The sequence below is a fragment of the Protomyctophum bolini genome, assembly GCF_963924005.1.
Source record: "Protomyctophum bolini genome assembly, chromosome: 10".
NCBI classification, from domain to species: Eukaryota; Metazoa; Chordata; class Actinopteri; order Myctophiformes; family Myctophidae; genus Protomyctophum; species Protomyctophum bolini.
This window is the reverse complement of record NC_137871.1, coordinates 30,537,029-30,559,682: the sequence shown is the minus strand read 5'-3', so window position 1 is coordinate 30,559,682 and position 22,654 is coordinate 30,537,029. Positions and strand designations below refer to the sequence as shown.

General features: G+C 41.8%; 3 protein-coding genes across 10 annotated transcripts in view; all 3 read right to left on the bottom strand.

Annotated features, from left to right (window-relative positions):
• The window catches only part of arhgef6 (Rac/Cdc42 guanine nucleotide exchange factor (GEF) 6), a 35,961-nt gene extending 30,636 nt beyond the window's left edge, over positions 1–5,325 (bottom strand). For both annotated transcript variants that reach the window (XM_080774588.1, XM_080774589.1), the window contains exons 1-3: positions 5,069–5,325; positions 3,158–3,241; positions 645–729 (exon numbers count right to left, since the gene is read on the bottom strand). In XM_080774588.1, the coding sequence (XP_080630714.1) occupies positions 645–729; positions 3,158–3,241; positions 5,069–5,233 (334 nt within the window). In that variant the 5' untranslated portion in view covers positions 5,234–5,325. The remainder of the gene's footprint in view (positions 1–644; positions 730–3,157; positions 3,242–5,068) is intronic.
• A 4,953-nt stretch (positions 5,326–10,278) lies between these two features.
• rbmx (RNA binding motif protein X-linked) lies at positions 10,279–16,091 on the bottom strand. Of its 2 annotated transcripts, none has more exons than XM_080773695.1 (9): positions 15,976–16,091; positions 15,539–15,648; positions 15,341–15,447; positions 15,071–15,239; positions 14,749–14,898; positions 13,552–13,663; positions 12,754–12,882; positions 12,204–12,292; positions 10,279–10,918 (listed from the first exon to the last, which is right to left on the bottom strand). In XM_080773695.1, the coding sequence occupies exons 2-9, from the start codon at positions 15,645–15,647 to the stop codon at positions 10,602–10,604; spliced, it is 1,182 nt and encodes a 393-aa protein (XP_080629821.1). In that variant the 5' UTR covers position 15,648; positions 15,976–16,091; the 3' UTR covers positions 10,279–10,601. The 2 variants fall into 2 exon arrangements, with proteins under 2 accessions (XP_080629821.1, XP_080629820.1); XM_080773694.1 differs by having other exon boundaries at positions 14,749–14,925; positions 15,539–15,647; positions 15,976–16,071.
• Positions 16,092–18,129: 2,038 nt separating this feature from the next.
• Positions 18,130–22,654, bottom strand: part of map7d3 (MAP7 domain containing 3) — a 42,140-nt gene continuing 37,615 nt past the window's right edge. For all 6 annotated transcript variants that reach the window (XM_080773880.1, XM_080773881.1, XM_080773884.1 and 3 more), the window contains one exon: positions 18,130–21,630. In XM_080773880.1, the coding sequence (XP_080630006.1) occupies positions 21,623–21,630 (8 nt within the window). In that variant the 3' untranslated portion in view covers positions 18,130–21,622. The remainder of the gene's footprint in view (positions 21,631–22,654) is intronic.

Here is a 22,654-nt window from a genome sequence, read left to right as displayed (position 1 = left end):
TTTCAGAAAATGGTCAGGATTTAGAAGATATTTGTAGAATCGTCCTCAGGTCTAAATGGGTTAAGGCGGTTAACCGAGTACCGTAAATGCCCAAGCATAGGGTACTGGTCTGGATATGAATTGTGCGGACACTGGATGCTCCATTAATGGCTGTGTAAACATGGAAAACAGCGTGACACAACACACACTGCCACGCCAGCTGCCCTTGAGCAGATACACACTGTTGAAATTCATAGGGCTTCCAAGAGCCAGACAGCGAAAAATGACAAGACCATGCTCACACATGCATGCCTGGGAACACACGCACGCACACGGCAGTGAGCAGCTCTTTAAAACAGAAACCTCTATTGCTGGCATTGTAGATTAAAGTCTGTGAAATGATCACAGCTTGTTTATTAATGCAGTTACTTACAACCACTGACAGCAGGGGGTTGAAGCGTTTGAAACACAGTCAACATACAAACTGTATAGTCTATTAAAATGCTGTAGTCGTAGCTCGAGAGAAAATAAATTAATCGTTCCCAAATTCCTTTCTGTCGGTAACGTGACTGACCGACTCGTTCAGAATGAGAGCCCTGGGGCTGCAGAGAGAAAATGAGAGAGAGAGAGAGAGAGAGACAAGAAAGAGAGAGCGTTTCTCCTACCTTGAGTGGCAAAGTTGACAGCCAGCAAGGTGGTCAGGACCTTGCCAAAATTATCCCCAGTGTACAAGCACTCTGGTTCAAACCCCTGGAAAATAAAAGCAAAACAAACTCAGAATCCAACTGCAGTCCCCCGTCCCCCCATCTCCCAGAAAACAAAAGACAATTAGCTGAACATTTACTATTTCTACTGATGGAGACCAATAAGCATCACGCATCTCTCACACTCACAAAGTACAAACACATTTCAATTTCTTTATTTGAGTCCACATTTTAAAAATACATTATCAATGGCACAAATATGTTCAGTTGCTTCTGATATTCCATGCACTCGAAACATCATGTGTGACAGTGCTTGAGTCCAAACAAGCCCTAAATGTACAGAATATAGGCAACACATGAACTTATTCACAGCCACCATTGGTCACTTCAGTCTTTCATATGTTACCAACAGTGAATACTGCCTATAATGGAGGAGATTGAACAGTATGTTGCAAGCTGCTTTGCTTCACACACACACACACACACACACACACACACACACACACACACACACACACACACACACACACACACACACACACACACACACACACACACACACACACACACACACACACACACACACACACACACACCTATCCTCTTTCTGCCTGTAGATAGGGTTTCACATTTTAAATAAAACATCTTAAATTTTGTGTTTGAGTAGAAAAGCATTACTCATGTTTTCTGAATGCCAGTGGATCCCCCAGGGGGACCCCCAGTGGTCTTGGGGGGGGTCCAAGTTCCAGTTAAGCCCTTTTTTTGTTAAAGCGTCACATTGCAAGGCGTTGTGACCTGACCTTGTATTTGCTATTTTTTTAATCTTTTCACAAATATTCTTGATGGGACACAAAATCTTTAAATGTGGGTTCGCCACAAAATCCACATGAATTTGGGGGTCCTTTTGGCATGAACATGATTGAGAACCAGAGCTGTATGATTCTGTGACCATTAGCACACTGACTGGGGAACACAGCTGTATGATTCTGTGACCATTAGCACACTGACTGGGGAACACAGCTGTATGATTCTGTGACCATTAGCACACTGACTGTACACTTGGAATCATGGTCACTGGTCAGCAGGAGGAAAGGACTGGTCGTGCAGGAGGAAAAGGAAAACCATCACATCAACAACCTCAATCCATGGGTTTTAACGGGCTAAAACGTTACTATAATTAACTTGGATTAGGAAGAGAGCACTACAGATGTTCTAGAATCTAGACTGTGGGCCAAGGCTTACCGCTGCAATGACTCACACCGTGTTGATACTGTACCTCACCGACTCTATAGTTATCTATAAAAATAAAACAGCACTCTTATATAGTACATATATTCCTGTATAATTTATGACATGGCCAAAAAGCTGAGACCGTTGCTGCTGCTTCCCCTTTCCAGCACAGAAGTGAAAGCAGTATGACTGCTTTCTTTGTGCACATGTCACATGACGACGGACAGGCACTATGTGCATAATTTGGCTGTGGCTAAAAGGAGAGGGGGAAAAAAGAGTTTTCTAAACCATGATGATCACATCACTGACCAAAAGGATGGGCAGGGCCGAGTACAGTGCCGTGGCAGAATAAACCCCTGGATGAAATCATTGACAGTGCCCACTCCAAAAGCCTTCTTCTGCCCCACAAGCTACTGCACTGCCGCAAAAAGAAAGCCTAATTATGGACTAGGGGATGGATGGTGGATAAACCTCCCAAACATTAACAGCAAGCCAGGCAGAAACTACTGAACCACTGACTTGACTTGCAGCTGGCCAGCCTGGTTGACTCAATTAGCCATTTAGAGAAAGCCAACTGATGTGATTCAAGAGAGACCCAAAAAAGGTCTATTTATAAAGCTTGCGGAGTCAGTGAAATGTCCAGTACAGCAGCCACTAGCAGGCATATTGGTACAAAGAACAGAACTCACTGAATTTTGTCACTCATCATTTGTGGTGTAAAGCTCCATCTAAAACATGTCTTTGAATGTCTTTATCGTGCCTCTGTGAGGATTTGTGCAAGCAGCAACAATGATAAGTCTAAGAAATTATTAACTGCAGTCAAAATGAGTGCAGAAGAAGGGAGCAAATAACATTCTCTAAGCTATGGGCTGTTGTGAAAACAGAGGCACTAGTCATACAGACCAACAGTTCCCTTTCTGTCTGTTGGGGGGGGGGGGGGGGTTGACTGACAGCATGCCTGTTTATGAAGACTAGCCCACTCCACATGGAGGTGTGACACAACCATATGTCACTACTGAAATGGGGAGGGGGCGCCTGCCCTGATCACAACATAGGCAAGAGTGTTTAAGTACAGTATTAGTCAGGTTGTCATGTTAAAGAGTTTATAATCTGTATGGATCATATCGGAATATGAAGGTCAGCTCACGTCAAAAGTCAAGATCAACAGTGACACGATTGTATGATATCATGATGGAATAGAGAGAAGTCACAACAGAAGGCTCGTTGTTGTTGTTACAACTTACCTCTACTTTCAAGGACGTGCATCCTCGTAGAAACTCTCTTATATTGGCAATGCAGTCGGCTTCGGCTCTCGGGTCCTGACAGTACTGAACAAACACAAGGAAACGAAATAAATAAACATACAGCTCGGCAGCTTTGCATACTATGCCAGATGGTCATCTTACGGCAAAATGCTCATCAAACGCTCCCCGGTTCTATGCCGAAGCTAATTCCGTATTTACACAATAAATGAAGTTAGAATGGTTATCGTTCTCGCGCGTTCGTCGTAACCTACAGTTTACCAAGTAAGTGTGGATTCCTCCTGCGTCTTCTTCATTGCATACATTAGACCGCTAACAGGAGGGGGCGGTCGCACCGCACGGAGAAGACTGGCTTTCAGGAGGAAGTGACGAGATACCGTCCCAACTGTTATGATAGGCCAGACCCCATAGCCCGAAAGGACGGTCACACTTGTGATTGGTTCGTTGGTTGGCAGGCAACCGTTGACGCGGAGAGATGAGCGAATTTGACATTATCTGCACAAATAGAAATGTTTATTAAAGGCTGCAAGACAGTAATGTGAGCAGTTAGGTCTACGCCGCTGTGTCAGTTATGTTGGTTTGTAGGCCTATGTACTGAATTTATTCTACATAATGTCATTGACAATGTATGTGTAGAGGATTTCGTTTAGACGAGCCAATATGTTGAAGTATATAATGAATATAACTTCCACTGCTTCAACTTCCTCAAAATACATGGGAAAAACAAAGCGTCAAAACGTCACCCAAAATTATTTGGTATGACAAAGAACGTTAGATGCTTCTTGTTTTTATTTTATTTTTGCCTAGTATTGCTGACAAAGTACTCTGTAGCATTAACTGATGTGCCGCCTCTGGGCGACTGAATTGAAACGGTATCTTGATGCAGTTGATGGTCACTTAATTCAGTTAATTGTAAGTGGTTGGGACCAGGTTGGGACATGTTAACACAAGAGGGGTGGTTGACACTGACGGGTGCGCGAGAGGCTTTATTCCCATGGAAACCAGTCAGGCACAAGCTGCATCTCACATGACGCTATATATCATGCCTCTCTAGGTCTCCATTCATGTAACCTTTTAGGACAAAACAGATACCGAATAAGGAACGGACGGTACATAGCTACGATAGCCGATAGGATCATAGATAGGCATAGGCTATACTGTAGCTCTGGTCCATAGCTCCAATGCGCAACGGCAGCAAGAGCAGTAATGGCTATGGACCAGAGCAGCAGAGCTAGATAAGTAGATATTATTGTATCAGTATGTACCGGTATATGGATAGTTTGCTTCTTCATAATGAGACAGAGCCGTATTGCCTGGCAACCAGCTAGCAAATCACCAGTGCGGGTGTCCTCCTGGTCTATAGAATCTATCCAGTTCATGAGTTATTTATCACACAACTTCTGTTCCGAGCAAATTTGCCTGCAAACTCGACGTAAAACAAAAATCTAACTCTTATCGCTAGTTGCCTCAAAACAACATTTGTGTATGTGAATCTTAGCGGCAAGCTTTATTTTATTCTGCTTATATTTAACCAAGCAAATGTGCACAGAATTTCCTCTACTTGAGGACGTTGGGTGTTCACATATCTCACATGTCAAGAATGCGGAACATTTTATTAGCTCCAAAGTACAGGAAACATTATCTTAACGATAAAACTATTCATATATATAAATTTCATCATGTGCGACTGCACGTTACCTCTACGCCTTGATCTCACACATAAGACATATTTAAAGTGGGGGCGTTATGAAACGAAGGCCTGTTGTGTGTAGTTGATCATTAAAAAAGAAAAAAAGTTGGCATCTTTTCACCCCTCTCCTCCTACGAACGGGCGTTGATCCTAAGGATAATTCGTTGCCTAATGATAACTTTCACCAACATTGATCCACTTACCTTTGGGACAAACCCAGGTACAAGCCGCTCCATAAGCTTGCACAACACGACCCCATCCTTAAGGGAGGTTTTCAAGAAGTCCTCCGGATCGGCTATGTTCTTTTTAGGCGAGCAGAGTACTCCTAGTGATATCAACCACGTTACCGTCTGCTCCTCTGGATTCATTGCACCAAGTGATAATTCTCATTTCCTAAATATCCATTTCAAAAACAGTTACACAGCAGACCGATGGCCTTGTTCCGTGTCAACATGCAACTCACATCCGCACTTCTGCAAAAAAAAAGAAAAAAAAAAAGGTTCTTCTAGACGAGACAGGGATGATCACCCCTACTGGCTACCAGGCACCTTAACAATAAGATTCTTCTAGACAAATACGGTACATGTCATACTCATAAAGACGAGTAATACATTCAAGTTTCATCATACCAGTTCAGATATTCTCTCCCCAGCACTTGTGTATCTGAACTTGTGAGACTATGCCAGTGGCATCCACCCGTTTAAAGTTACTTTAAAATATCCACTCACCGGGACAGTACTACCAATATCTATAATATCGAAATGCCTAGATTAATGTCAAATGTCATTTGCTTATCAGATATTACAATAGAAATAACGGTGATGGGTCGCACACACCAGGAACTGCTTTAGCTTTTTATTCTGGCATAATGAATGGACAAACTTTTCGGCAATCCAGCCTTCACACTGATGAAGGCTGGATAACCAAAACGTTTGTCTATCAACTATGCAATTATAAAAACTAAAGCAGACCCATCACCTTTATTTCTATTGCATGGTTTGAACGGGTAACGCACCATGAGTCAGAACACAGTGGTCACAAAGAAAAGTAGCTTATCAGATATGAAATCCATATCCAAAGCTCCTTAACACAAAAAGTAGGCCTACATAACATTGATTTGATGACTGAAGGAATGAAAGACCCATCTTTACTAATAATGCACGGTATGCACCAAGCGTGCCAAAACACTAAGGGTCGATTCATACTCCTATTTTAGAGCCGAATAAAAGTCGGTTCGGCGCTGTAGAGCCTACAATTTGACGTCATTTGAGGTTCGGGGGGGCGGGTACCGTCCTAAAGTCGGCTCTTCGGTGCTACTGAAATTTTCTGACGAGCCGAAATCATTTCGGCACTACAGCGCCGAAACAGGAGTATGAATCGGCCCTAAGTCAGCAGTCGAAAATGCCATACATTTCTTTCTGGATGGTTAATCTATAAACCAAATTAAAAAATAAGTATTGGTTATTCGACATGGATATTAATAAAAATGTCACTAATAAAATAAGGTGGCAATGAAAACCACTCCATGTGGTTCACTGAAAATAACTTTTGCAAATAAGAATCGATGAGCCCTGTATTGCTTGAGAAAAAGTTCTGCCCTTCAAATACATTTAGATAGGCTGCCCATTAGAACCATAATCTATGTTTGAGACTCCAAGAAGAGCAGCTGCTGTGATGCACAGTAAGCTAATGGGAATCAAATAAATCAAATCAAATCTGGGCAACACAAACAAATAATATTTTCTTCACACACAAAATATCCACAGAGCTCACGTCATTCACAACAACAAATGATGTCTTGGATTTGAACTTTTATATCTTTATTGAAAAGCACATGAATTCCTGTGAACAGAAGCCACTCCTCAGCGTTCTGTCCATACCCCTCTCAAGTTCCACCAGCAGTAGTGTGAACCAGGACCTGAAGGACAAAAACAAAGCGTTTAGTTCCAACATCTACTTTTAGTCTACTTGCCAGCCCACAGAGCCCCATTGTGAACCGAGACATGTTGAGTACACCACACACATGTTTTAGGTTAGAAATGTTGAATATGGGTCATGTAATAACTGCTGGATGCTAACTTTCATATGTTGAGCAATTTTCATAATTGGCAAAATATGTGACTATACCATTAACATAGAAGGCAAAATAAAAAATAATAATCCACATTTTTATCATGCTTTATGTCGCATGTGACAATGGGCAAAAAACTGCCATGGCCGCCAATGCGCCAATGGCCAAATGTGCCGACATCACATTTGTGATTTTGGCTATGGCCGTTTTTGGCCCAAGGAGTGTTTTTTGTGCAAAACTAATGCTTGGAATGGATTCAGCATCATGAAAACCCCCTAGTTTGACACGTCACAAAATTATTACAAGTTTGTTTTGTTCAATACTCTCAAATGAGATTGTGGCATTTTGTGCGAAAACAACTTTATAAGTGATGTCAAACTGCCATTCTTTAAAGGACAACTTTTTGACAACTTTTTGATCTACAAGCTCATAGCGCTCTGCTATTTTTGAAAAATTGAAGAACGACTGTGACATTTTTAGAATCTGATCTCAGGTCAGAATGGGTTAATCAGACCAGTGTGTGTCCAGCGGAAACCTTGTATGAATCTGATCTCAGGTCAGAATGGGTTAGAGAAAGTAAAAGATTAGTGTTAATTTGTTTTCATTTGCCGCTTTCTTTCGTTTTAGCAATTTTTGACAGGGGCATTGGAACTATTTCTTACAAAATTGTATGGCGATTTCTTTATTATATACCATTGTTCTACTAAACCCCAGGAAATTACATCTGGCCACAGTAGTGGTTTCCATGTGTGTGAACGAACAACTGACTACTAGCCATACTGTGTGTCGTAGACTCAATATCTCAGTTTGTCATCTCCCCCTTCACATTCAGTAGATTCCATGATCTTTTGACACTCATTCATGCCATCATCACATCCAGACTCGACTACTGCAATAGCTTCCTGTATGGCGTCACCTCTCCACCAAGGTTCTCAAAAAACTACAATACGTTCAAAACTCTGCCGCCCGCCTGCTCACCAGAACCAGATCCAGGGACCACATCACACCCGTCCTCCGTGAACTCCACTGGCTCCCAGTCAAGTTCAGAATGGATTTCAAAATACTCACCATCACCTACAAAACCCTCAACAACCAGGCCCCCCTCTACCTATCTGAACTCATCAACCGCCATGTCCCCTTCCTCACGCTCCCTCAGGTCAAGCACTGCCAACCAACTGGAACCCCACAAGTCTAACAAACGAACTTGGGGAGACAGGGCCTTTGCAGTGGCCACCCCCTTCTCTTTGGAACTCACTCCCAACTCACATCAGAACAAAAGCACTCAAAACCCACCGTTTCAAACTGGCTACCACTAAATAACCCCCCCCCCCCACACACACCCTTCTTGTTTGTCCTTTTTTTTCTTCTATAGTAAATAACCAGTAAGACGCGCAAACGCGGGAAGCGAAGGCAGCTGAGACCCTGCAGATCATGTCTGTCTGTCTGTCTGTGTGTCTGTCCCGCTGTTACTGTATATGTGGACCTGGCCCCTTTTGTGCCCATATATGGAGCTGATGATGCAACACACTCCATATTTGGACGTATAGCGGGACAGACAGACAGACAGACAGACATGATCTGCTAGGTCTCATAGTAAGTGCTCACTGCTTTCGCAATCACTGCGTTCGCAATAAAGAAATCACCATGACATTTTGTTTAAAAAAATATAGATTTAGCCCCATGCCCCTGTCAAAAACGGCTAAATGAAAGAAAAGAAAGCAGCAAATGAAAATAAATTAATACTCATCTTTTACTTCCTCCAATAAAACATGAACCTTGGTTGGGGAAAAAAACTAAAGTTGTCCTTTAATGTAGAATTTGATGTCAAGAGGCAATTATCCCATTCTGGGCAGGAACCCCTTTTGATGTTTTAAGCATTGTTACACATTGGTTATTGAAAAATAGCAGATCTACAAGCTCATAGCGCAGCACCGAGTGCAGCGCTATGAGCTTGTAGGTCTTCTATTTTTTTTTTTTAAATAGTGAAAATGTGGCGCAAATCTTTTTAACCCAAATCTTTGCTTCTGGGGGGTCCCTGGAAAAACATATTTTCAGAAGGGGGGTCTGCTGCCAATATATATATTTTTGGGGCTCCTTGACAAATGTTTGAGAACAACATAGTAACATAGGCTTTTCAGAAAACAGTCAGGATTTTGAAGACTTTTCTAGAATCGATCTCAGGTCAAAATGGGTTAAGCCATTATTTATACTGGCATTTCACATATCAGCATCGATATGGACAATTGCCACCTGGCATACGTCCAGATATTATCGCTTATGCAAGCATGTTGTACAGAACATACCTCTTGGGTAGCCTCGAATGAGCCTCCATTAGTCATTGGAGCAGTGAAGACATGTCCGGGATATTGCTAGGGGTCACAGCAGCCATCCTCATCCTGCAACAAGGACACCAATGTTAATATGATGCCTCCCTCTCAGTTAGGTACTATTCAAAAACATGAAAAGGAAACCCTGTGATCCTTGGTCCGACTGCACTTTTTGTTTTTTGCGCTTCAATGATTCAGTTTCCAGTTTGGCTGGTTGGATGATGTTCTTCCAGAGGTCTCCATTATCAGAATTGGCATGCTTGAGGAAACGGTTCGCACACTGAGAATTTGCTTTTAAATATATGTACAATGTACCGGTATATAAACATTCAAAACTACTAGCAAATTGCTTATAAATTACAAAAAGAAAAAAGTTGCCAATTACTTTATATAAAAGTTGGGGAAGGGTAGGCAAAAAGATTCTTCAGCGACAACAAAAAGGGTTGTACAATTTTCATTGTTGACTTGGGAGGTCACTTCTGAGGTAGTTGCAGAAATTGATGCCATGTTTAATGAAAAAGCCAAAATCTGATGACCCGATCTTTTTTTGGTCCCCTGAAGCACAAGTGGTCTTGAACAGCAGCGTTTGAGTGGAGATTGTAATACAGGACAATGAGAAACTCATTTACAGACGAGAAACAAAGAGGTTTGCTTTGCTTACCAGCTGTTGACTATCAGTTGAGCTGAAAAGACTCTTGCATTTGGCTGTTGTGGTCTTTGGTTTTGTCGTTGCAATCCATCATACTTTGACTTTATGCTGCGGATGGGTCCATTTCCAAGGAAACTACATGATTGGAAAGTTTTAACAGTGACATTTGCCTAAACCCCAACAGTAGGGACCATAGGGAAGCACAGTGGTACTGGTGTGTGATCAATTACTTTAGGTCAGTTGATGAGTCTCAATTGGGATCTATATAAAACTCGCTATCCAAAATTTGTGTACTTAGGAATGAAGACATTACATTGTCATCGTCTTTGGTGTGATGTTTAGTATATTGATCAACGGTGCTCAAGATCTGCCTAAAAACTTTTATTAATGTAGGAAACCAGGACGAAGGGCATAGCATGTTTCAACAGCACTAATGGTACAAAAACTGTAACACGTCGAAAACTACACCATTACACGGGCAGGATAAAGCAAATTAAAAAACAAAAACAACCCTGTACTGTTACACTTTAAGAAACTGGAAAAATTAGGATAAACAGCTAAAAAAAAAGCTTCATATATCCACATAAATCAGACATGGCTACTTTGTCATCTTTTCTTCCCATAACACATGTGTTTACTGAGCTCGATAGGCATTAACGCTTGCTTTGACGTGATTCCCATGTCCATTTTCAGTATCTGCTGCGAGCCATTCCTCGATCAACTCGATTTCCCCCACGGCCCCCGCGAGGTGCTCCACGACTTGAGCTGCTGTACGAATCACGAGGAGGGTAGCCTCTCTCGACAGGGGGAGCCGGCCCCCTCTCCTGCCTGCCCATTCGATCACCACGGCTAGGTGGATATGGATCACTCCGACTGCTGGGGTAACTGTCACGGCTGCCATAGCCATCCCGGGAACTGCTTCCATAATCGTCATAACGACTGCTTCCACTGCTCCCACCATAGGAGGGTGGGGGGCCCCTTGAGGGTGGGGCGCTGCGAGAGTTACCTGCAGGGTCAATGGGTCAGGTAATTGCAAAGTTTCAATTTATACAATTTATTGCACTGTTATGTGCCCATTTCTTGTTTGCCAATGTGAGAATTTATGCTGCTAAAAAAAACAACTGAAATGAAGTCTTCCATCATGCCAATGATCTGACTGAAATTCAATATGGGAAGTTTATGTGAGATATGGGCAGTAATTTATCCAAGCTTACTATGGTAATTCAAACCCGTTTCAGCATGCCATTTGAATTGAGTAGCCATTTTTCCTTTTAGAGCTCCATGTTAGAACCATACGTGGATTTCAGGTCTTGATGGTTTTGTGAAGGTTACTCCTTGAGGGAGTGCTCTCAAAGTACAAACCCTGTGGTTTTGAGTGCTCAAGAGATGTTTCCAAGGACTTTTTGAGATTCCTTTGAGATTATGGTTGCCCACTTCCAAGGGCACATTAGGTAGCGTGCATTGGGATTGCATTTGCACTTGACAGTGACAAGAAACTGCAACTCTGTTGATGTGTTGTTGAATTTCAATGAATATTGATTGTGACTGATGAATTGGGATACGCTCACATGGTTTTCTATTTTTTCCCCAGAAGTTGTCAAAAAAGAAAAACGAAAAAAAAAACAATTTGGGTAAAAAAAAAGGGAGGCCAATCCACGGTTATATGTAATGAAAAAGAACAATAATTGCAGGTCAGGGATTCGGCAAAACAGAGCATCATTTAACACATTTGGACGTGTACACACGTCTTTTTTAATCAAACCGCAGGTGGCCTTGGACGTGTATACACATCTTTAGGGCTTTTTTATTGATATAAAAACAAACTTTTTTTTGGCCTCCTTCTGCACCGTACTCCTTGCTGTTTCACGCATGCGCGCTGCCGTTCGCTTCCTTGTTTACGGCTCAGAAAGAATGGCTCGTATGAGTCGTATCTCCTAATCTAGGGAACTCTCCATGCTTTTGACCAGATGGTCAATGTCTTCATTTCTGACTTCAGCATGCCTCTCATTTGGAATATTAACGCTTCTAGAGAGGGGGGGACGACGACGCAAGGCTGGGCTTTTCTGAGTAAAATCTCCCATATCGGCTGGCACTCTAGCGCTTATATTTTGAAAGATGCTGGCGGCATCCAAATTGTTAAGAGGCCTCCTGAAACAGCTTTTCATCAGGTGGGAGAAAGAAAACAGCCTCTTGTGATTTTGTAGTAGTGTGTCTTCAATAGCCTTCAGAATTAATTGTGTAGCCCTAGTTCTCGTCAGATCTGTCCTCATTTCACTGTGGTCCAATCTTACCATAACCATCATAGGAGTCTCGACCACCACTTGGACGGTCCATATAGGTTCTGGGTTCCCGTCCTCCTGCTGCATAGCCATCACGGTCACTACATACAAGTGACATTGTTAGTTACTTTTCAAGGGATGCATATCTCCAATCACTTCTCGTCATCTTAAAGATAAGTGCCATTTTTAATCAAACATGGATTAAACCTCGACACAGGAGATATTCGCAGCGGTATGTATAGGTACTTATAGTTCACACATTCAGAAGCCCTCACAAGAAAAAAAGTCGTCATAGTGCGCAGATTGACTTAATGCGGAGGATGTTTATGTCCGCGTTCCAACATCCCCATTCGAAAATGGAGTAATGTACAGGGACCCTACATAAAGCGAAATCCAAATTTCATAAAAGCTTTATGGAGGGTTCCGAGAGGGGCTAGTGGATCACCATCATCACACACCAGGCAAACCTAATGAACTGGTGGGTGTGGCCACATAAAATCCTTTTAACACTTTCTGTACACTTTTCACTGCATTCCATCTTTAAATAACACCACAAACCTACCTATATCCTCTGGACGCTGAACTATAATCCTCTCTTGAAGTGGAATTGGAGTATTCTCGATAGGAGTAATCCCTGGGAGGCGGTGCATAATCCTGTGTCTCCCTGGAATTGTAGTCACGACTGGAGTAGCTATAAAAAAAAGTTTACATTATCAATTCTATAATATTTTTTAATAGATGGAAATTTATATTTTTTATTTTACAGATTTTAGGAATTGGTATCATTAAAGAATAAGACAATCTAAGCAGCGTAGAATATTGGATTAAATAGCGGGGTTATGCAGTAAAACTGTTAATCCATTAAATCAGAGTGCCCAACGACTTATAGCAGCAGAGCACATTTAGCGACGGACCAGATGCTATCCCAGATGCAGCTGAAGTAGCTTGATGAAGCCAAAACACAAAAACGGGAGGTATGATTAATTCTAACACGACTAGCGACAGGGCCGCGATAGACCGTCTAACACAATCTTTTCTTAGAATTGGACGGAATGATTTAGAATAGATCAAGAGTTATTCACGTTTTAAGATTTTCAGTCTTGTCGGCTAAAATGGGGGGGGGGGGACGGGACAGGGGGGGGGGACATTTTCGATGGCGTCCCACCAGAAAATAACATCGAATGTTGCACAACAGACGCTCCCAGCCTGTGGAGCGATGCGATCGGTTTGGATATAAATAATCTCCGTCCTTTTTTTATCAATCTCCGTCCTGAGTGCTGGGCGTTACCAATTGATTGAGCGGAGAACTCCGTCCTTGCCGCTCAGGGTGTTAATATTACTTGTCCTACTGGCTACATACCCGTCCTTTGAGCTGTAATGGTCATCTCTTGGTGATGGATACTCGTCCCTCCTCAATGAGTCTCTGCGAGGCGGAGGTGGACCGTAGGGATCTCTGTCCCTGGACATGGGTGCTATAACAAAAAAAAGTAATCAACAAATGGCATAGATTGATAAACACGGTTTAACCATCGTACCTGTAAAGACCACCAACTGCCACATTACAACCAGTTCTGCATGTCCGTTAGCATTCTTTTTGTCAGTGATCGTCGTCCCCCTTGATTAGCTGATCCTAATCTTCCTCTTTCTTCTATTCTCTACCAAACTGTCTTCTCAGGCGTTACTTTTGGTGTTTTAACTAGGCATTATGTTATACTTTACCCATTGAAAAATAGCAGATCTACAAGCTCATAGCGTGCCATATCGTGGGAGCACCTTGTATGCTGTCCTGCTTAGGTGACCTATGCTCATTCCATTGTGTTGTCAGGTTTCAGGTCTCGGGCCCCATTTCTGCATAGAAACCCTTTTCTGCCACTACAAAGTAATTCTCAAAGTGTTATAAGGCTCCAACAAGAAAATCGATGAATGCATTGCCAACAAGTTTGATTCGCGATTTTATATGCAACAAATAGGTGTGTAGTAACCAATCACAGCTACAGCCACGGCTAAGATTAAGTGTGATCCTTCTCACTTCCCTTGCAATCTGCCAAGTTGCGACCGCGAAGCAAAGTTGAAAACAATGCTTAGTGATATGATTGGTTCTCACTGATAACTACCCCCACCATGGAGCTCTATTCTCTTCTCATAGTAATCATGCTATAGTGCGTGTGTGTTTGATCAGTAACAGCCTGAGATACGAATTATATCCATTTGGAGGATAAACACATTTAGAAGTATGCAAGAAGGTAAATTGGGAGCGTACCCATGTTCCCCAGGTCCACCCTGCAAAAAAGGTTATTTGTTCCGTGCTTACAATAATAAACCTATCCTCACCCCGCAAAAAAAGTTATTTGTACTTACAATAAAGCTAACCCTAAATTGGGAACATAGATATCATGACCCCGGTAAATTACAATAGAATTAAGGTCTCAACACACCGAACGCGTTTTTCGGATTTTTAGTGGCATTTCTCCATCGGTTTCGCCAAAAACGCGCCCAGTGTGCAACCACCTTAATCACCAATCTAAAGTGTTATTTTCACATATCTGATCTAACTTACCTCTGCTCATGGGACCAGAAGGGGCTGACCGCTTGGCTGGAGGACCGCCATTGCGGATTGGGGGTCCTCTTTTCATGGGGGGTGGTGGTGGTGGACGCTCACGGGGTCGTGGTGGACCTCTGGATGACATTTCCCCTTTAAAGAAGGGTTCTACATTCCCTACGTTATCATAGTAGTCTTTCGACAGACAAGACACGTGGGCATCAAAACAGAATAAGCTTAGAAAACACCAGGGCACAACAAGTAATAATTCAAAAAAACTGTTCAAAGTGGATTTTTTGTCATCTTTCCATTCAAATGGCAAATTCAGTGTATCAAATACCTCTGGATGGTGGGCCTCTCATGCCACTGGGGCCTCCCCTGGAACCCCTGGGTCCTCTGGGGGGACCACGACTGCGGGACTGGAATGGTGGTGGTGGTCCTCGCCTTGCTGCCGTTTCAAACTGAGGCTTGGTAGCTTGCTCCACCTTGATTGGCTTACCATCAAGGGACTGTAATAATAGCAACATAATGCAGCTATTATAAAGACAAATCCATACTGATGGCAATGGCATGTCTGATTGTATCAATAATATGGCAAAATGCCCTTTACCTTTCCGTTCATTTCACGTGCGGCGTCCTTTGCGTCAGCGGGGCTCTCAAATGTAACAAAGGCAAAGCCTCTGGACTTATTAGTCTCTCGGTCTTTCATCAGGAGGACTGAAAATAATGATAACAAGTTGTATAAAACAGTACTGTACAGACACCAAACGTTTCGCTTATTTTGTTGCATTTGCCCATTCATTAGTACCTTCTACGATTCTTCCATATTTGCTGAAATACTGCTCCAGGGCCTTCTCGTTCGTCTCAGTGTTCAAGCCCCCAATGAAGAGCTTTCCTGGTCGGTCTGCCTCAGCCATTCTGCAAAGGAGAAGAGGTCTGCACATTAACAACTTAAAAACAATGTATAGTGTTATACGTGCTCGTGGAACTGCCTTCTCTGTCGATAAATTACCACTGCCGTTGCGGCTAAAGGGTTGACAAAAAAGTCCTGCCCTACTGAATGGGCAAGATGGCGATATGTGTTTATAGCTACCTAGCTTGTTAGCTCGTTTTTTGCGATACGACAACAGCTAGAAAACGCGAGCCTGTATCAAACTGTACTAGCAATTTGTTCACAGTTACCACATGCAAGAATTAAATATAGGTGTGTAGTTTATCATGCAAATCATATATTATTAATTATACCTGTGTGAACCGCGACGTTTCCAGCCAAAGTTAAAAGAAAATAATTGGCGCTGCTTGGCGGCCAGAAGACAAAATGCTGCTCAGAGAAATGCCTCCTCCTCCTATTATAACCTTTCCTGTTTCCTCCTGCTTCTGCTGAACTGGAACCGCCCCAGGCCTATTGTTGCCAGATTGTGTGAGAGACATAAGCAACCAGGTGCTTGAAAACCAGAGCCACATAATACTTCTATTAGATGTACAAATGGGGGTTACAACTTCCTCCTAGAACATTTTATTTTTAATATGTAGGGTCCTTTGATTGATTGATTGATTTAACAGTACATTTCAAACGAAAGCACAACTCAAATACATTCATCTGGAGGTACGTCATTGACATGAAAATGTCGATTAGAATCACTGATCACATTAGGAAACAAAATAAGTAACTTTAGGAATAAGCCCAAAAGACCGCAACACGCAACTACAAATATTTAGTAGCAACTTATAACTTTACAGGAAAAACAAGCCAAATGTCGCTTATAATAAGCGGACATGGCAACACTACCCAGGCCCTATTCTTTTGTATTGTTTATTGGTTGGCAAACCAGGTATTAGGTGCATTACCGCCACAAACTGGACTGGAGTGTGGAACGAGAGCTCAGTCAGTCTATTGATTGATTAATTGAATTAACAGTTAGCAGAATTACAGTACATTTCAAGCACAACTCAATACAAAGACTGTTAACTGTGAGTGGACGACCAAATAAAGCATTGCACTTGTTTACAAGAGGGTCCACCTTGTTCAATTCATCACAACATTTAGAGACGTACAAATTATAGTCAAAGAACAGAACAGGAATTCATCATAAAGGAGGTAAAAAGGGAAAAGAAACATAATACAGGTAGGTAGGTAGGGCGTTCCACATTTTTGTGGCATAGGAGCGAAAATAATTTAGTTGCTTGGTTGTGCCGAATCTGGGTTGCACATGGTTTGTTACACTCCCTCTGGTATTGTGGGTGAGGACTTCGTTAACATTAAGGAAGTATTTACACAGGTACATGGGTATCTTGGTGGTGTATCGAATCTTGTGGAGGCCTGGCAAAGTGGGCAGGGGTGAGGTGGGTTCGGGGGTGAGGCCAAGTAGGAGCCTGACCAGTTTGTTTTGGGAAGTCTGGAACCTTGTTGTAAGAGCCTTTGAGGTGCTGTGGTACCAAGAGGTGCATGCATAGTCGAAGAAACCTTGTACGAGGGCTCCTGTTAGGTCTTCAAGGTGTTTTTGTTGACCAGTGAGGAGATCCTGTAAAGGAATTTTGTTCTTTGGTTGACATGCATTACATTACAGATCATTTATAAAAATACAACAATAATCCCACATTCCGTTAAGAATTAAGTGGGTTTCTTTTATTAATTTATCAGGATATATTTTACCTTTTTTTTTTTTACAAACAATAAAGTATATCTCATCATCTCATCTAATCTCAACAAAAGCCACAAGGGTTTATTTCTATTGTGGTCGTGTCATCTTACTTAGACATCATGAAAAAAACCCACAGTCGAGGGTGGAGATTAGAGGCCTTTTCCTAAAAGACCTGACAGTGTTAATTATGTTTTACCTTTTCTAACGAATACAATACAAAATACAAATGATTCCGCTCACTAGAATTGTACTTCCTACAAATTATGGAAAAGCACTGTATGTTCCACTGTTTGTATATCATTCACATTCTGTATATTTTCCTATTTTATGTAGTGTGTCCGTGTCGTCGTTTGTCATCAGACAAGTGATAATGCTCTTCCTTCTTATTCCAACACACTGAGCTATTAACTGAACTCCTGGGAGTGGAGGAATGAACTAAAGACCTACAATGATGGTAGTGACCAGCAGGGAAATTACCCAGTAAGGCTTTAATTTGTAAAATATTGCACTGTGGTGCTGCTAATGCTGTGGTGCTACTAATATATGAAACAAATGGGTAATCAATTACTGTAGCATTCACATTAGCCATTTATTTGGATATTTTCAGAATAATTCACGTAGCCATTTAGTTTCTGGTAATTCTCCACTTGCTAGAATAGATAATAGGCTACATGAGTACATGTTCACTTACACAGTAACTTTCATGGTTATTTTCTAAAATAACCAGCTTATAATCATACAAAAACAGATGACAAAACAACTTTTGCAAAACTTTATTTTTTTTAACAGTTCAACATCTTGGTACACTTTAGATATATTTACAAATATAATTTGTGGACAGGTCTTAGTTATGTTTCAAAAGCCTCCAGAGAGAAGTTAATAATTCACGGTCGCCCTGGTCGGGTAGACTGATTGTCATGGCCGAGGTAAGGACGTGACTCATTAGTTATCTTTTTAATAGTTATGACCAAAAAAGAAATAAAAACTAAATCTCAATCTAAGGCACCATTCTATTCTACCATGATGACCGTCTTGAGGATTAAGAACACTTGGGCTAGCTACTCAAGACCTCCATGTTGCAGAAATGTATAAGGATTTAACAAGAGTAGGTCCTGGAGTATAATATATATATGCATCTGTTCAAGCAGCAACTGGAATGGTCCTCTAGTAGGTCTTATTTATTTAGGATGTACCTCAAATCCAACGAAAGCCTGTTAACCAAGTGACAACCATAGGTTTCACTGCAAGGGTTTATGGAGTGGCTAAGAGTTTTTGAGAGTTTGGGGTGTTAAGCATGCTTCTGGGTTATGAGTCACAAACACAAAGTCTAGGTAAGTGAAGTAGACAACTTTCATTTCCTTCAAAACTCTGAGGAGTTGGTACAGTAAAGCTACCCCTCAGTAACCTTCATAAATTCCCAAAGCCCTATATCCAACACAGGTGGGTCAGTGCAAAGCATTGTGTGTGGGGGTGAGTTAAGATTAATAAAAGAAAACTGAATTTGGGCTGCTGTGGAAGACGGGGGGGGGGTCATTGAATGTTACATTCGTTATGCTGATTAATCAAAACTAAGCGCTACACAGAGTGTAGTGTAGACAGAAGCTGGGTGTACAAAGCTGTTTTACTCATGAGACAATCTGAAAGTCAGAGGAATAGGAAAAACAAGGTCCGCAAACCACTAGTTCAAACTATTCAAGCATAGGGAAATTCCAGAGTTCAAATGTTAGGTTATTATTTTGTATACATATACCAGAAGACAAAACAATGATCATGCAGGACAAAACTGGCCAAATATCACTTTGCTCCTATGTTTTGGGTGGATTCACACTCCTGCGCAACAATGTCAAGCAAGCTACAAGCTGACAACACGTCACATAACATGACCGACATTTTGTAGAAATTCAAAGCACTGAAAACTGCTCCACACTCTCCCTACTTCTCCACTTACAATGGAATCAAGGCAATAGTCAAGGCTCAGGGGTTTTAAACATGCAGTTACACACACACACACACACACACACACACACACACACACACACACACACGCACAGTCACGCACGCACACACGATAAGTGGATCCACTCTCCCCGCCCTGGTTTTGCAGAGTTCTAAAGAGGGATTTCTGTAAAGCTCGGGCTTTGAGGCTGCCCCGGCTGGGCCTGAACTATGGTAACAGCACTGACTGCCCTGCAGAGGGCAGGAGTCCAACACAACTATTAGTACAGTAACAGACACCGAACACCCTGACAACACCGCCGCTCCACCGAAAACACGGCTTTGCGGGCCTAATACTGATTATATACACAATGCAATAACATTTAAATATGTAGAAATATATTTTCATATTTTTTATATATATATATATATACATATATACACATATATATATATATATATACATACATATACATATACTGTATAAACAGACAGCCAAATTATATATTACCAAAAAAAAGTTGAAATGATTTAGCCATGGAAAGTATAAAAAGCAGCAGCTAGTGTTCTCTAAAGAATCTTAGGCCATAGTAGGAAAGCACTGGAACTGTTTAAAGGGAGAAGAAACCACACAGATGGAAGGGTGAAAGAAAGTGACCATAAAGTGTAAGGCTTAATTTATACACCAACGAACAATGTATAAATCAGGCTTAACGCAGAAAAAAACCTGAATGAACATTTTTAGCCACAGCACTGAGGAACTTCAGGCATTGTGACAGAGAACCGCAGACCTTTCAGATTCAGTTCATGGACTAGTCAATGTACATATTCATATGTGCACACATAAAACTCTTTAGTGTCCATGAATAATAGACACAGGCCTTGTTTGTATAGAAATAACTGGCATTACAAGTTATGGTCCATCATGTAGGCTAGTTGAGTGGAACAGATACATACAGTCATAGACTACAGGCACCGCCAACTTTCATCAGGTGCAATTAAATTAGATTCTGACGCTAGTAGCCAACATGGGAGTCTATATACACACATGTAAAAGCTGTCAACACCTCAGACAGTGACACCCCCCAAAACCAAAAAAGAAAAAAAAACCCACATGAATGCAACCTTAAACAGCCAACAGGTGAAACTTCACTGAACACATGTATTCATTACAGCGTTCTCTCGAATACCCACATCCGTTAGTTCCAAAGATAAAGTAAGAGGCTCATTTATACTTCAAAAAATGAAATAAAACATATTTTCAACTGATGACAAAGTATAAATCTGACTTTACAGTTGGGAGTTGTGCTCCTTAAGCCCTCTACTGGTCAAGAAAGGAAAGACATGGATTAAGGAAGTGGAGAGTCTGGAGAGCTCTTTGGGAAGAGCGATGGATGTGTGTGTGGGCATGTATGACGAGAGGGCACCATGTGACACTGCACTCCAGGCCCACATATAGAGCCTGGAAGCGCCGAAAAACAGCACGCAGACAAACACAGATCAACATCACCACAAGCAGCCTGGGGGTGTTGGGGACAAAACAGTAAGGCCATGTTGTCAGATGCTGCAGGGGGAAGAAAAAAAAAAAACAGCCACTGGATAAAATCCAAGACTTGATTAAATCTTTAAATCACATTCCCCTGTTGGAGTCATAATTAAATCCTGAACCTGGGACAGTGCAAAACGCTCCACATACCTCAAGCAGCCTCCCCACCGCAGAATGTCTTAATGATCCTTCCAATTCCTCACGATACCTTACACTATTCACAAAGCCATGAGTGTGTGCATGCATTCTGGAATATTCTGAGACGAGACCCCAAAAAATAAAAACAAAAAGTACTACACATGTGGGAACAGAATTTACAGTAACACATAAGCCAAAATTAATAAATTACAACAATGCACCATTACAAACAAAAATAAAAAATAGAACAAAGTATGAACAAAACAAATTATAAAAGAGTAACTAAGTAGAGGAGAGAGAGAGAGAAGAAATGGAAGCAAGGACATTAAGGAATATTCTGAGATTTCCCTGAAGCATACTTTTTTTTGTCCTCATCACACTGGGTGCAAACGTAGCACTGGGTGGGTGGACTCTCCTCTCCATCTGGTGGTCCTCGTCTGGGCAGGGGAGGAGCCGATTGGAGCGGTGTGGAGGAGTCTCTCCATCTGGTGGTCCTCGTCTGGGCAGGGGAGGAGCCGATTGGAGCGGTGTGGAGGAGTCTTTTGAGGATATCGGCCGGACAGACATTTTGGGAGTGCAACAGGAAGGCGCACCCCCACCCCTCCCCCCCTTCCCCCAGTGGGCAGCAGCATCACATTTCTAACAGAGAGAGGGAGAGAGAGAAAGTCTTGGGGTTGGTGCGGGCAACATGCATGTCAGAAAACAATACATGCATGTTTAGTAGTAGTTTCGATTCGATGCGCAGCTCTTAACCTAACCTAAAACGAAAATTAAATCCACTGGCACTGCAGTGTTCACTCATTTACCGCCAACACCCCCATCTGGTGTCTGAATTGAGTACTCCAGGGCCACCACACATTGGTTTTTCTATTGGGAACACCTTTATTTTGAAAGCCGCTTCACTCGGAAACCGAATCAGGAAGTGAATAATCGCTATGCAACGGTTCCACTAATTAATTAATTCACCCAAAACATTTTGTAGCCGGGATCATATTGTTTAGAGAAATTAAGCACAAATCAAGCAAGATCCACAAAGAAGAATCCGAGATATTACGATTTTCTAAAAACTGCGTTCCCATAGACAGTATATATAAGCCAGGGAAATTTTCACATCGTTTTGTTTTTCCCCCTTCATTGCACCCGAACCGGAGTGTTATGAGCGAGTAGAGAACACAGTTGTGAACCATAATCAATTTACATTAAAAAAGGCGATCTCGGCGAGGAGGGTGAAGGGACCAGAAGGCGTCAAAAGGCGATCTCGGCGCCGAGTTGAGTTGAGTTTGTCGACTAAAACTATGATGAAAAATGTTCTTCAAGTAACTTAAACTAAATAAAAACTAAGCTATGATGATTTAAACTAAGATTATATATATATGAACAATTCTGTCAACAAACTAGACTGTTATCTAGGGACTAGTGGAGAAGAGATCCAGTAGAACTAAAAGACAAGTCATTTTATGCTTGGCTACAAGTTCACAGCGCGACACGTAGTGAGCTTGTATATCGGCTATTGTCAGCATGCAAGTGTAAAATCAGTGATTACGATGCCATCCAGGCCTGCCAAAACATTTGTATCGACAAAATAAACTGTAGATTTATTCGACTAACATCTTAGGATATTTAGTCAACTAAAACTAGACAAAAACCTTTCAGATGACTAAAA